Here is a 15,386-nt window from a genome sequence, read left to right as displayed (position 1 = left end):
TTGTTTGGTTTGGTTCTTAGTGACCTCATGCATCCAAAATGGCATAAAGTTTTGTAGCATTCATCAGGTTGTAAAATGTGTATACAGTTTTATGTTCTCCAGACTTTCGACATACAAGAATCCACCTCCATGATTAAATTATACATCTTCATTCATTCAAATACATAAAAGTTGCAAATTAATTGGAGACTCTTGATGACAAAAATACCCTTGTTACAAAGGACATTTGTTTCTAAACCCTAGAGTTTTGAGGCAAGGGCAAAACACCATCAAAGAAATCCCCAAAATATCCTCTAGGCTCATGCACTAACCTAGATATGATATCTCTCAGCGTTATCAATCCTTCAAGGTTACCTTGTTCATCAACCACGTATATACGATGACCCTTCATCGAATCAAGCTTCATAATCACATCTTTAAGTGTGTCCTCTTTTCTGCATGTAATCATGCCACTCATCACAGGTAATGCCTTCTCATTCTCCTTCAAGTAGTTTTTAACTGCTGTTACAAAGTTCTTAGTCGTGATAGATCTGCAGTATAATTAAACCCCAACATCGTTACATTATGTTAATAAGATTCTCATTAACACTTTAAACAATAACTAAACCAGGAGTTGTTCAGCTAGATACGAACCATCAAAACTAGGATAGATATATATAGGAACATTCCCTCTCAATAAGGGCTCCTTTAGAGAGAGATTCAAAAAGGTTCCACAAATGTAATAAGTTTGGTATGCATATGGGACTGGACAGGACAAGATTGGACGGGTGAGAATGAGTGAAAAAATTGTGGAATGTTTTAGGGTTTTAATTTGACATGGGTAATTTAGTAATTTATCAATCTTGTCCTATCCCCTTGACTTATGTCCAAGTCTAATGATGCGCCAAACGTGGATGAACAAGTTTTTGTACTGTCTTGTCCTACTTACGTACCAAACGGCCCACCAGAATGCCTAGGAGGTCGGTATATGTGACAAACCTATAATCTTTGTAAATCTCGGGGGCAATTAGGAGAAATTGAATATCCCTGATGCTTATGTTACCAATCATCTTGTTTCTACCGCTAGCAACCACCGGCACCCCGCCAACTCCCTTCTCTTGCATCATTCTAAACGCCTGCAGAACTGGTTCATCCTCGTCTACCTRAAAATCAAGAAACAAACARGAYATTAGACATGAYATCTATGTGAAAGRTTACAAGAGTGTCTTRGAGRGTTKYAGACCGACCTTRATAACCCGATTAGATTTCATAAGAGGAAGACCAAGTTCGTATAKTTTCTTAGATCCCCARCTTTTGAACCATTGGAGATCTGCACATTCCTCCAACATATGGAATACTGCAGATTGGGTGATAATGTTGTCGATCTTCCTCTCCCCTAAATCAACCACTGGAATACTCTTCATTCTATACTTTGATAGCAGTAAAAGCATGGTCAGAAAGGAGTTGGATGGTTGCAAAGCAAGAAATGGTGCCCAGCGAAATGATCCCGAGATGTCTTTAACCTTTGTGTTTTTATAGAAATCAGAAGAAGTCAATAGCTCAAAAAAGTTGCCAGCGGTTTTAGGAGAACCAGGTTGTGAGCTCCGATATCTCGGGGAAGACATCCCGCTTGCTGCTGCTGCAACTGCAGGTCCCGTGGTTTCTTGTAACGCTCTAGCAAATACGTCTGCAGCATCTATGCCACTATTCTTTTCTGACTGCACAGATAAAATCCTATCAATATCAGCTAATTTATCTAAATACTGATTTTACATTATTATTTCACTTACCAGGTCAATACAAGCTTATAAGCTTAAGCTTGGTAGACAACCATTTTCAATGAACTATTACCCGAACCAAATCTATATTGGTGTAATTGAATTGAAGGGAAGGAGTGTGAGAACCTGATGCAGAATCCAAACAACAATGCCTGCAAACTCCACGATCCCGAGATATCTGTCCATCCAACTAGAATCCTCGGGTGCATCAACGTCCACAACAGGTGCACTTAGAATTTTATTTTGAGATAGCAACCGAACAGCTTCACCTAGACTGGCATCCGACTTGATCTCGATTACTGCACTAAATCGATGGATATTGACATACTTGAATCAGTAAACCAAATCATATATATATATATATATGTATATATATGTATGTATGTATATATATGTATATGTATATATATATATATATATATATATATAACAAGCTGTAATGTTTTGAATACCTTGGGAAGAGGAAGCTTGTGGAAACTGTGAAACAGGAATGCTTTCGAAACAAGCATTAAGCTTCTCGGTTGGAGATAGTTGGGGCTCTTGTACGTCCCATAGGTCTTCCACTTCCAGCCCTAATTTAGCCTCTGGGCTTCTCGGACTTCCCTCTTCCACCACCATTTTTCTCACAATCTCTCAATCCCTCTCTGAAATTCGTTTGTGTCAAAATGGATTTTTTTGGCATTTGCGGGCTATTCGGTAAACCGATTATAAATCAATGGAATGTATGTTTATCCGCTTATTCATCATGTCCCCATTTCTTTTTCTTTTTCTTTTTCTTTTTCTTTTTCTTTTTTTTATTAAATTAAATTACAAATTTTGTCCCTCTGCTTTTATATTGGTTAAAGAAAATTTATGACTTTCATTTTTTGTCCATTATCTTGAAAATTTTGTTAAGTCATAGGCATTTTGGACATTTTGCTTGTTTCAATTAATTTTTTTTTATTATAGATGCATTTTACAAGTCTATAAAGCATTTTATGATAAAACTAAAGCAAAAAACATCCACACCCAATCTCTTATAACTACCTACTTTGTCTGATCATCTTCTCCACTCTCTCTTTTCTCTGACCAACACAATGTGAAGAACACACTAGAATACAACTACACCTCCGAATGCAGTTGCGGGACAACTGTCCAATGATGGTGTTGTGCCAGACACTAAAAAAATTTAAAATATAAATTACATGAATAACCATAGCAAAACATCTCATAATCCTTCTTTTTTAACCAAACTTTTAGCAATATGTTCATTAATAATCGTATCCAATGCATGAAGAATTACATTAAAGATTCTCACAGGACTTCTTGCAATATGTTCACAAAGAATCATATAAATTATTAAAACATGAACAATATCTCACCACACATATAATGAATGTTCTTTGTTGAAACACATGCAACTCAATATTAAAAACAACACATGAATTCACTTGGTAGTATTGGGCATTAATGAGTCGAGTCAAGTAACAAGTTGTTTGATCTGGGCTCGAAAAAATAATATCAAGCTCGAACATTTTTTTCAATGTTTGAGCATGAATTCAATACAAAGTAATTTAACAAATGGGAAAAGTCCAATAAAAACCAATGGACTTTATTGTTTTGATTGATTAAGTCTTTGGACAATTTTTTAGAACAAATAAGTCATTGGACTTTTAAAAATTTGTTAAATAAATCCTTAAACTTTCTTAAACCTGTTAAATAGGTCATCATTCTTTAAAAATATAACTTGTAACATGGTTAGCAGGTAAACCAAACAAATTAAAAAAAACCCTAAAACTATCTAAAGATCGTCGCTTCCATCCTCCCCTCTCCCTCACTCAATTTTGCCTGCCTACACCATTCCTCACCACAACACCTCCGATCACTGCCGCACCACCGTCCATCGTCGCCGCACCACCAGCCGTCGTCGCACCACCACCGCGTCCGTCGCCGCCGCAGCATCTGGTTCCCGTAATTTTTGATTTCTCAGGTTCGGTTCCAACAATTTTTTGATTTCTAAGGTTCGGTTCCAACAATTTTTTGATTTCTCAGGTTCGGTTCCAACAATTTTTTGATTTCTCAGTTTGATTTCAAAAGTTTCTTCTCATTTTATCTTTTAGGGTGCGTTTTCATTGACATAAACACTTTGATTTCGAGTTGACCACTAACTTCTGTAGGATTTTCTTCCCAATTCTTCATTCCAGCCTCATGTGATGAACCTGAAGTCTCCAAATGCAGTTCTTGTTTTTCCCTTTTGATGTCAGGTTGTCTACTTGAAACTCTACTGTTTTTGGCTTGAGTGACACGAGTATTTGAAGTTTTTGAAAGTTGTTGCGATTTCACTCTAGAGTCTCTCAACATCGTCAACTGGCCGAATCTTTCGACTTTTTCTTCTCTTCAATTATTCAAAGAAGAGAGAAACTCTCAATGAGCAGGACATAACTTATGGCTTTAATGCAAACTTTTATCTGGTGGTGAATCATTTTTTATTTTACATATGATCATCTTTTCCATAGTATGGGAACATCATAGCTTTTTAGGAACATAAAGCTAAAGTCCATTGGGTTTTTTTAGACTTTTCCCTTTTTTTAATTTGTTTGGTTTACCTGCTAACCAGGTTACAAGTTACATTTTTAAAGAATGAGGACCTATTTAACAGATTTAAGAAAGTTTAAGGATTTATTTAACAAATTTTCAAAAGTCCAATGACTTATTTCTTCCAAAAAATTGTCCAATGACTTAATCAATCAAAACAATAAAGTTCATTGGTTTTTATTGGACTTTTCCCTTAACAAATCTATAACAATCCCAAGATTGGTTTGTTGAATTGTCCGGATTTGAAATTCTAGGATTTAATTGAAACCCTACAAACATAGGATTTTGAAATCCTTTAGGGGGTGCTCGGGATTTCGTAGAATTATTTTGTTGGGTGCAACCAAATATTATTTGAAACTACAATAAAAAGCAAGTTTATCTTGGTAGAATTGGTTTGTATGGTCTTTTCTCCCCTTTCAGTCATAGATTTGAATCTCATTTGTATCATCATCTTAGTTTTTAACTTTTAATTTCAATTTATTGTGTTTCTGAAATTTTTGAGATAAAAGACTCGAATACATGATCTTATTATAAAAGTAAAGAACTAATCAATAGACCAATGATGATTTTGTAAAAAATATATAACTTCGTTTATTATAGTCAAATGATACAATAGTACTTGATGAGGTTTCATTATCCAAGATGATAGTCTAGCTAGTTGTGGGATTGAAGGCAACTAGTATGTTGTATTTTTCATGAATTCTAGTAACTTAAAGCAAATCAATTACTTATATATTTGAAAGGTCATATCTGATGTATTAAAATGAAAGTTTTAAAAGTATGTTAAAGAAAATATGAATCAAATTGAATTATGTTATATTTTTATGCAATTTACCTACAGTTTTCATGAAGTGTAGTTTGTATCAGTTCAAATCAACTAAGAACGTGTTAGGATGCATATTTAGTGTAAGTTAAGTAAAATAATCCGCATACTAATTGTGATTTTGTAGGAAAATAATTCTACGAAATCCCGAGCACCCCCTAAGGATTTCAAAATCCTATGTTTGTAGGGTTTCAATTAAATCCTAAAATTTTAAATCCGGACAATTCAACAAACCAAACTTGGGATTGTAATAGATTTGTTAAATTATTTTGTATTGAACTCATGCTCAAACATTGAAAAAAATGTTTGAGCTCGAGCTTGATATTATTATTTCGAGCCTAGATCAAACAACTTGTTACTTGACTCGACTCATTAATAGCCAATACTACCTAGTGAATTCATGTGTTGTTTTTAATATTGAGTTGCATGTGTTTCAGCAAAGAACGTTCATATATGTGTAATGAGATATTGTTCATGTTTTGATAATTTATATGATTCTTTGTTAACGTATTGCAAGAAGTCCTGTGAGAATCTTTAATGTAATTCTTCATGCATTGGATACAATTATTGATGAACATATTGCTAAAAGTTAGGTTAAAAAGTAAGGATTATGAGATGTTTTGCTATGGTTATTCATGTAATTTATATTTTAGATTTTTTTTAGTGTCTGGCACAATGCCAGCATTGAACAGTTGTCTCACAGCCACATCCGGAGGCATAGGTGTATTCTAGTGTGTTCTTCATGTTGTGTTGGTCAGAGAAAAGAGAGAGTGGAGAAGATGATCAGACAAAGTAGGTAGTTGTAAGAGATTGGGTGTGGATGTTTTTTTGTTTTGGTTTTATCATGAAATGCTTTATAGACTTGTAAAATGCATCTAAAATAAAAAAAAAATTAATTGAAACAAGCAAAATGTCCAAAATGCCTATGACTTAACAAGTTTTTTAAGATAATTGACAAAAAATGAAAGTTATAAATTTTCTTTAACCAATATAAAAGCAGAAGGACGAAATGTGTAATTTAATTTAATAAAAAGAAAAACAAAAAGAAATGGAGATATGATGAATAAGCGGATAAACATACATTCCCCTGATTTATGATCGGTTTACCGAATAGCCCACAAATGCCAAAATAACCCATTTTGACACAAACGAATTTCAGAGCGGGATTGAGAGAAAGTGAGAAAAATGGTGGTGGAAGAGAGAAGTCCGAGAAGCCCGAGAAGCCCGGAGGCTAAATTAGGACCGGATGTGGAGACAAATCAATAATACATATAAAATCTTTTAATTTTTGTAACATCCCAATCTGTCCTTTATAAACAATAATAGTCCAAGGATGAAGGGTTTTTGTACTCATACTACAGTTTTCATATAAATGAATCAAATTTTGCAAACCTACATATTTATTTTAATTAAAAAATCTAAATTACCTATCAATAGTTTTTAATTAAATAAGCTACATAAAAAAATTGTCTCGGGCCAAGTTATGAACCAAGAGTTATTTCCCACTAAAATTTCCCGGAATGTGGTTAGCAAATTCTTTTACGAACAGGTTATGGTTATCCACGTACCCATATTGTACTAGTCTGTAAATCTTGAAAAAGAAAACTTCAAAAAATCAGCTTAACTATATTACTCTTTAATGCTAAACCATAATGGTTGAAGAAAAGATATAATACAATATAATATATACCCATGAAACTAAATTCAAAATTATTAACATGAAAAGCATTAAATTCAAAATTATTAACATGAAAACCATGGGAAGCCTCAACTATCAGTACCTTGTTTTTTACAGTCATTAGAAAGGAGGGAAGGAAAATCCACTATACATATATGTTGAATCATCCATCACCTTTACAAACAATCTTTCATGCTATACCTTATGATCTGAACTTTAAGTGATAGCTGCTGTTTATGATCTTCAATGTCTTTTAAAACTGAAACCAGGTTGCTCCTATAAACTTCACACTTGCGCTTAGCACATTCCACCTCCTTGTTAAGTTCTTGAATCTTTCTGTCCATCTCATCCTACACACAACTAATCATCATTATTATTCATTCACTCAAAACTGACAACATTCTACTTCATACAATTATTATTATTATTTTATTTCTCATCTTTTTGTAGTGGGATTCCAAATAGGATCATGTATTTCTAAGAGAAAGTCAGAACATCATGATATCAAAGCAAATTACAAGAAATGATCAATAGGAATCTTAACAGGGGTTTGATGGACTAGGAGCATGCAGATGATTTTCCTCGATGGGACAAAGATGGATTAAAAGGAGTGGACTACACCTAACTAATGAGAAAAGAACAACCATCTCTTTTGCAGGTAATGTTGCCAGACTCTCAATTCTCGGGTGTTTTACAAGAGTAATCCACCATAGCTAGTTCTTGCAGAGGCAAAGTTCATGCTTGAGGTTCTAGTGAAGGTCGAGATGTCAGCACTGTTAGGGTAGAGGATCCAACAGAGAATATTTGTCTAGCATTGGATTTCACCATTGACATCCGCTTGGTCACAAGAAAATAATTTGTAGTTTTTTACAGAGCTACAGCATGGTCCCATCAGTGGTGCACATATGGTCTCGACTTCACAGTGAAGAGGAACTGCATTTGATATAAAAAAGAACTCTTTGTGTCTCTCAATAAGAGGTTGTTCATACATCTTTTCATAGTTAAGTAACTAATAAAGATATTCATTCCCTCTTCTTATCCTCCAAAGTAACCAATGGTTCCAATATCCCGATAGGAGACACCAATAACGTCGATCTCTACCCCGACCTTCTTGTCTCTAATGTCCCTTGCATGCCACTTATCAAGATAGTTTATTATCCTTAAGCAAAACAACCCAAGGACTCAAAACTGTTCTGTAACCTTTCCGAACATCGTGTCTTTTAACTTAAGAACTTGGAAATTCTCGGACAATTGAGGTAGGCCACTAGTGTCATATGCTGAATAGTTTGGATGGGTCATTCCTCTCTTGACTCGTAAAGGAACTCTAACTGGGAATCATTTTCTTCTAGTTTGTTGTACAGGTAGTGTCAATTGGGTACATCTCACCACCTAATGTCTAGTTCCATTTTTTAGATTATCCAATATGATGTTTGGGGTTTGTCAATAAAACTGTTCATGGTTTTAAATATCTTATAGCACTGGTTGATAATCATTCACAAGTTACTTATATTTATTTACTGGCACGTGCTGGAATTTTCTTTGTTTATGTAAAAATTTGTGTATTACAAGTCACACTAGTGAAAGCGTAAAATCTTTCATGGTAATAACATGAAAGTATTTCACAAATGAATTTACAAGGTCCGTAAGTTCATGTATTTACACTTTACAACAAAATAGGTTCGTCAAACAAAAAACATAGCAACATTTTAGACGCTATCAGCACACCCATAAATTCCGCAGTAATGTGGTTCTTATAGCCTACTATCTAATTAATTATACACACTCCAAAGTATTACACAGATAATACCCTTTAATACACACAAATTATTAGTCTAAAAATATTTGATTCTGCATCATGTACACACATGATTTCAGGACTAACATATGAAACAAGATGCTAGGGAAAAAAGATAAAGTTTTTTGGGACCCTTGGGGGCAACGTCTCTATATATCCATCCTCTGGCAATACTTTGTTTCAAATCTCACCCTTGTTTTTATTCCTGGTCCCAGAACTCAACAAACTCATACCATTCGTCTTTTAGCATCTCAAAGTCTTGGTACAACTTTATAGCACTGCCCCTGGTGACTCCTCTACTGCAAATCCTTGGAACGTTCTTAAAGTCTTTCAGCAAAGAACAAAGAAAGAAGCATCCTAGCCTTGACAAAGAACAAATGCCTCTACATCACAGGAAAATGATGATCCTTGTTTACAGGGACCTCGTACATAACCCAATATGACTCATAGAGTACCGACGTTGTATATGTTGGTAAGCCAATTGATTGATAGGTTCAGTTTCATTATTACTTAGTCTCATCTTTCCTTGAGTCATTATGCTTTTATTTCTAGCTGTAAATAGTTGTATTATTCTTCGAATTATATATCAGAGACGCTAGCTCATCCTGAACCGGGACAAGGTACATCGGAGACTCTTGTTGATCCTCAAACAGGGAAGGATATCCATTTAATGTAAATAAGTCTTGTTGTCGGACTCGATCCAAAATACTCTTTTGCTTGTCTCAAGGTCCATATAATGCTTATAGGCTACTCCCAAGTATATGGGTGAGGATTATGAGGAGACATTTGGCGTTGTTGCTAAGCTCAGTTCTGTCCTATTGCTTATGAAGCCACTCATATGTGGCCTCTACGTCAACTTGATTGGTTGATATCCTAAGATATCTCAAACGTGGACCAAGAAAAGACCTTCTCTATGCTAGGAAGTTCAGATTGTTGGTTGATCTAATGTGAGCCATACAAAGTGTCCATACATTAAAAGAGCAACTACAAGTGCTTATTTTGACAGAAAACTTATATCCTGGAATAGAAACAATCACTGTTGGTTCTAGTATCAAACCATGACACATAACTGCCTGTGAACTTATTTAGGTAAGGCACTTATCAGAAGAGTTGGGGCTGTTAAAAACTGAGATGATTTGGAAATATTTTTCAGGATATGATAGTTGCCAATGCTAGAATAAGGAAGTAGAATATGTAATTAGTTGGTTTCCTCTCTTTGTACCTTGTGGCTGCGTTTGGTACATGGATTGGACAGGACGGAACTAGTTGTCTATATAGTGTTTGGTAAGATGGTACAAGACGAGACAAAATGTTAACATGACCGGGTTGTCCCTAGAGTGTCGTTTAAGGGTTTTAGAAAACGGAAACTAGCCTCGAGGCATTTTCCTCTTAGGTACGTGAGATGTAAGCCTCAAGACGGTCCGAGGCGTAAGCTATATATATATATATATATATATATATATATATATATAGAGAGAGAGAGAGAGAGGGACTTAATCATTTGAGAACCCCATATATTGTGGTAACTGTGAGAACTATTATTGTAAGGTATCGTTTCACATGATTTTTCCCATCTAAGGCTAGAATTAATATATTGATTAACATATATTTGTTTCACAGTGTATATGTTTCATATGTAGTCGGTTCACAATGTGAAACTTTTTAGTTGTATTGTTTGTTTCACAAACACAAAAAATGTTCATGTTGTGAAACAAATGTATGGTAATCAATATACTAAATCCAAGCAGTAGATGGGAAAAATATGTGAAATAGCACATGGTGCATCTTTTTCAAGGTTATCACAATTTTATGGGTTCTCAATTGAAGACCCCCTATATATTTATAAAAGATAAGTAGAGTAACAATTAATAAATAAAAGTTAAATATATAAAAAATACGAAATTTATATAACAATTTATATGAATATAATATAATAATAATATAAACACTATACTGCTTTATGCTTTTTCAGGTTCTCTTTCCAGCAGCAGACACACAAATATATAATATTATATATATATATATGGGGGGTAAAGCATACAAAAACCATCTAACAGTTAGAAACTACAATAAACAGTTTGTATGTTGTTTCATAGATGAAACAACATATGTGAACATGCAATGTTCATACAGTGTTGCGTTGTTTCATAGGTAAAACGTCAAGGAATGTTTCGCATGTGATAACTTCCTGTTTTGGTCCCAATCTGTCTAAATGTTTATTTGGGGGCGGGGGGAAGATTGGATATTTGACTGGAGATAAGAACGATCCAACAAAAGAATACCCTTCTCATGCGCGGCTTGGGAAGCTGAAAATTCTATGGTGATGATGTGGCTGGTATATGATATGTGGGTAACCTCAAATCTTTTTGGGGAGTGGCCTATATGGATATGGTACCAGATTTAGGTTGCCTCTAAAGCCATTATCCCAACATTTACTATTTTGATGCATATAGTGAAAAATGTTGTTCCAAATAAGGGACATAATGTACATGTCATTCATGTAGTTAATTCACATTAGAAAATATAAAACCTTGATGTTCGTTTCAGTTGCAACAAATTTGAAGTCAATGCTTATATTATAAATTACATACAAACCTAAAATGTTCTCTTCGTTTGGTTTTCTTTCCTTTTCCAATTTCGTAAGTTGTTTCCTATTTATATCTTCTCTTTTTTGGCAACCAACCTTGACAAATGTTTACTTTCTTCAGTGCATAAACCTAACAAATATTCAAGAAATCACTCAGCTAACCCGGATTCTGTGAAAATCCGTTAGCTACACTAATTCTGTGAAGGTTCATTACTTCTGAAGGCAAGGCTATGGCTAATGCTATTCATAAGCTGAAAGCCATATCCTGATCAAGCTTCTAAGCAATGGATTTCATGCCCCTTCATTCTAGCTAAATATGATATAAATCACAAAGTTGTTAACCCTCTGCAAAAGCAACAATAACATGCAAGATGGTGAACTGAAGAAAACTCTGCTATCATCCATATCTTTGCTGTTAGATGGATAAGGTTTGTCAGCCCCTTTATCTCGGTTAACTTCAAACAAAATATTTTTGTAACTTGCATTGAATCTAGAATCTGCTTCTACATAATAACCTCTTAAATGCTCCCAATATAGAAATGGATTTGAATCTAAAGTGGTTTTAATTAATATTTCCTTCCTGACTGCTTCTGGTTGCTTCTTGTAATCCTCATTCCTTTTGATAGGGAAAGGCAAAGTTTGATAGGGAAAGGCGAAGTTCTTCTCGGTGTCTTCAAACTAATGACCTTTAGCAGCCGATGCAAAATAAAGAATCCTTTGAGGTGTTTATCTTCTACTGATCGTGCTCTTAGTATGTGTATAACAAAGTTTGTGACGTAACTTGGGTGTCCCCTCAGTTGACACCAAACACTGAATTAGATATATAGAGGCTCTTGACCAGCCAGTATGGACTGATTAGTCGAATTTGTGATGTTTCTGCGGTTTTACCATATTTATGGAGCTCACTAACAGATAAACCTTCTAAGGACATGTATACGTATTTGGGTTGTCTCGAGATACTTCCACAGGTTCCGTTTAAGAATTCTGACATGGAAGTGCTATCTTAAATTTTCTGTATGCACATATGTTTCTTTTCTTAGCCTTCATTTTTTTAAATTTCTTCACCCCTTAACAAGCAAACTCTTTTTCTTTGTGGTACAGAGTTCTTTCTCTCATAAAAAAGAAAATAAATACTCTTTCCAGGAAAAACAGACAGAGAGATATTAGCTTACTGGACCTATAGGTGCTAGACTTTAGAGCATATCCACCCTCTGTAAAAATCAGACCTGATCAAGCACAACAATAGTAACAAAAAAAAAACGGTACTAAATATGTCCCTTCTAGGAATCCTATAAAAATGTCCTCATGTTCCACTGCTTACAATTGCAGCAAGATAAGTAAGAAGCTAGAGAACTTTACTATGAGCATCATATAGAGAAAATGTGGAATATAAAAGAAATAGGGAAGGAAAGAAATAAATTCGTTAGCAGGATCTAAGATTTGGAGTACAGCAAGCAACTAGAAAGCTAAGAAACTAACCTCTGATAAATTCTGGTCCAAACTTTCATGGTGATTGCTGATATTCCTTTTGGTCAGGGTTCCATTGCTTCTTGCATCTTCCCTGGTACGCCCATTAATCATAAGAACTCTTCCTTCATTTTTTGCTGTTATGGCAACTCTCCTTGCAGCCTCTTCCAAAGCACTCATCGCCACATTGTATGTATCAACAGACTCGGCCCCTTCTTCTACAAATTTAAGAGCCTCATGTCGAAGGGTATTATATCTGACAGTATGCGACTCCAGATAACTAGAAAATGCATCATTAACTCGTTCTTCAAGTATAACACTGCTCTTGGCATTTATTGTCCATCGCTTTAAAATGTAACAGGAAGGAAGAGTTAGAACATTTGTCACTCTAAAGACCGCCAATACATGTCTGCATAGAAGACCCGAAAATTCAAACATACAGCAGCTACAAGTAGCTCTCATCTCTAGAACATTGAAGTTGACACGGTACGATTTGTTGTCCTCTCCAAATTTTGCTACTTGATATGTTGTGACCTCACCATCATCCTCTACTTTTGATGCCATAAGAGTAAGTGTCCCAACCAACTCCTCTTGAAATCTCATGAATATCTTTCTTGTGTAAAGTTCAGATGCTTGTTTTTCCATGGGAGAAGGAGTACGCAAAAGAGGGAGGGTATTCATTGTGTCATAATCCGCTTTAACTTCTTTCTCATTGCGGCTCTCTAATGCTTTCTCATACAACTTCACAAACTGATTTAGAGTAGTTGATGCATTTACATATCCATCAAAATAAGAGTTCATACTATCGCTGCGTTGTGTTATAGACATTTCGGCAAAAAATGTATCACGCAAATACACAGGGACCCATTGAATGCGTGACGAGTATATTGCTTGAAGCCACTCATGATCCCTAAGATCATACTTATCAACAAGTGACAACCAACAAGTTTCAAATTCATCAACTGAGTCTGTTAAATTCACACACTTATGGAAGTCTGCTTCAAAATTGGGGTACTTGAGGAACACATGGGATAACTTCTCCTGACACTTTTTAAAGATGTGCCATTTGCAGAAGCGATGGCGGATGTCAGGAAAAACTTGCATAATGGCTGATCGTATGACTGTGTCATGATCTGTGGTGATTGATACTGGGAGGCGGCCAGACATTGCTGAAACCCAAGTCTTAAATAGCCATATGAATGAGGATTCCGATTCATTTATGAGAAAAGCACAGCCAAACAAAACAGGCTGGCCATGATGATTGATCCCAGTGAAAGGTGCAAAGGGCAAACGATATCTGTTTGATCTGTAGGTGGTGTCAAATGTGACAGTATCCCCAAAGTAAGTGTAGTTGGCCCTTGCCTTTGTATCAGCCCAGAATACATTACCTGTACATTGTTCCTCATCCCCCTGAACAGCATAGAAGAATGATGGATTGTCTGCATGCATTTGCCTCAGATAATCAAGGAGAAGTTGTATGTCTCCTTCTAAACTCCTTTGGCGGTTATTCCTCATGTAATTCCTACAATCTACTTCTGTAAATCCGACTTTACTGATACCACCATACTCTTTGATCAAGGCTGACATTATTCTCCGGGGTCCCATTCCAGCTGCCTGCAAAGTATCAATCAGAGTCTTGGCAGGACCAGATATTTGGCGGTGGGAACGGAGGCAGTGAACCTGGTCTGGAGGAACCAACTCATGATTATGTTCTTTCACAAATGTTGAGACGACCCACTTGCCTGAATCTTGAATCTTCACCGACATTGATGCCTTGCAACCTACACGGGTGACAGTTCGTGGGCGTTTGATCTCTCTATCTTTGGTGCGTTTCTCATTTAAGTTGCGGAATCCTTCTTTAGCACAAACGAAGGACCTCTGTATGATGGCGCCATCCTTTCTGGACCTACGAGAAGAGCTAACACGGGTGCTGAACCCGACACGGCGAGCATAGGAATTATAGAAACCCTTGGCAGCCTCTTCAGACTCGAATTCCATGCCCTCACACGGCTCAAGATCCAGGTCCCGTTGAAGAACATAAGTAGAAGGATCGAAGAAACTAGAGCTTCCCATAATGCCATTGGCAGCACTGGGAGAATCATCAGTCATTTCTTCATCATCGATAATGGCTACCGCATCATCTCCACCTCCTCCTAGTCCCATGTCGAATTCGATCACCTCGTTTTCCATAGTTGGAAACGAAGAATATGTATTTCACTTGTAATTGAGGACTCCAAATAAAAAATTGCAGTCTATATGAAAACAATAAAAATCATGACATACACCAAGGTTCCAAGAAAGGATCAAGTTGAGGGGATAAAAACTCACCAGCATCATGGATACGCTACATTCATGTGGGTCTGCCTGTATCAAAATGAAAAGAAAAAAAGGATTTTTAGGGTTTCTCCTACCTAAAGAAAAGAGAGCAGCGCTATCTATAACATCCTCAAGGGAAGGAGAAGAAGAGCGGCCAAAATCGCATTTGGAACCGGTGGTTGGGGATCTGCTCCTGCTCCTGCTCCTGTTCCTGCCTGCGGTCAAGTTCGTGGCTTGAGAATCTATTTTTTCTTCTTCTTCCAACCAAGAACTATATTAGTATAAACTATATTAATATAAACTATATTAGTATATTATTGCTAAAGATACCAAATTTAAAGTTATTTTGGCATATAATAAACTACAAAAATCATTTCATTTATTGCATC

At 35.8% G+C, this 15,386-nt stretch overlaps 2 protein-coding genes across 6 annotated transcripts; both read right to left on the bottom strand.

Moving 5' to 3' along the window:
• Positions 1 to 232: 232 nt before the first annotated feature.
• On the bottom strand, positions 233 to 2,375 carry LOC112501946 (SNF1-related protein kinase regulatory subunit gamma-1-like). 2 transcript variants are annotated; one of them, XM_025105738.1, is made up of 6 exons: positions 2,210 to 2,375; positions 1,884 to 2,056; positions 1,651 to 1,697; positions 1,227 to 1,590; positions 979 to 1,142; positions 233 to 530 (listed from the first exon to the last, which is right to left on the bottom strand). In XM_025105738.1, exons 1-6 carry the CDS (start codon positions 2,373 to 2,375, stop codon positions 233 to 235), a joined length of 1,212 nt encoding a protein of 403 aa, XP_024961506.1. The 2 variants fall into 2 exon arrangements, with proteins under 2 accessions (XP_024961506.1, XP_024961505.1); XM_025105737.1 differs by having other exon boundaries at positions 1,227 to 1,697.
• Positions 2,376 to 6,875: 4,500 nt separating this feature from the next.
• Positions 6,876 to 15,244, bottom strand: LOC112501940 (protein FAR1-RELATED SEQUENCE 5). Of its 4 annotated transcripts, none has more exons than XM_025105723.1 (3): positions 14,362 to 15,244; positions 12,694 to 14,295; positions 6,876 to 7,182 (listed from the first exon to the last, which is right to left on the bottom strand). In XM_025105723.1, exons 1-3 carry the CDS (start codon positions 14,869 to 14,871, stop codon positions 7,009 to 7,011), a joined length of 2,286 nt encoding a protein of 761 aa, XP_024961491.1. In that variant the 5' UTR covers positions 14,872 to 15,244; the 3' UTR covers positions 6,876 to 7,008. The 4 variants fall into 4 exon arrangements, with proteins under 4 accessions (XP_024961491.1, XP_024961489.1, XP_024961490.1 ...); XM_025105721.1 differs by having other exon boundaries at positions 12,694 to 14,933; positions 15,010 to 15,244; XM_025105722.1 differs by having other exon boundaries at positions 12,694 to 14,933; positions 15,093 to 15,244.
• Between the last annotated feature and the right edge of the window lie 142 nt (positions 15,245 to 15,386).

Source organism: Cynara cardunculus, unplaced genomic scaffold, assembly GCF_001531365.2.
Source record: "Cynara cardunculus var. scolymus isolate 2C unplaced genomic scaffold, CcrdV1 Un_Scaffold_723, whole genome shotgun sequence".
Classification (NCBI taxonomy): Eukaryota; Viridiplantae; Streptophyta; class Magnoliopsida; order Asterales; family Asteraceae; genus Cynara; species Cynara cardunculus.
This window is presented reverse-complemented; position numbering and strand designations above follow the sequence as displayed.

Coding starts and splice junctions, on each gene's coding strand:
- LOC112501940 (XM_025105721.1), bottom strand. CDS start 14,871: ATGGAAAACGAGGTGATCGAATTCGACATGGGACTAGGAGGAGGTGGA. Junction 7,183..12,693: donor TGGACCAGAATTTATCAGAG/GTTAGTTTCTTA, acceptor AGTTGTGTGTAG/GATGAGATGGACAGAAAGAT.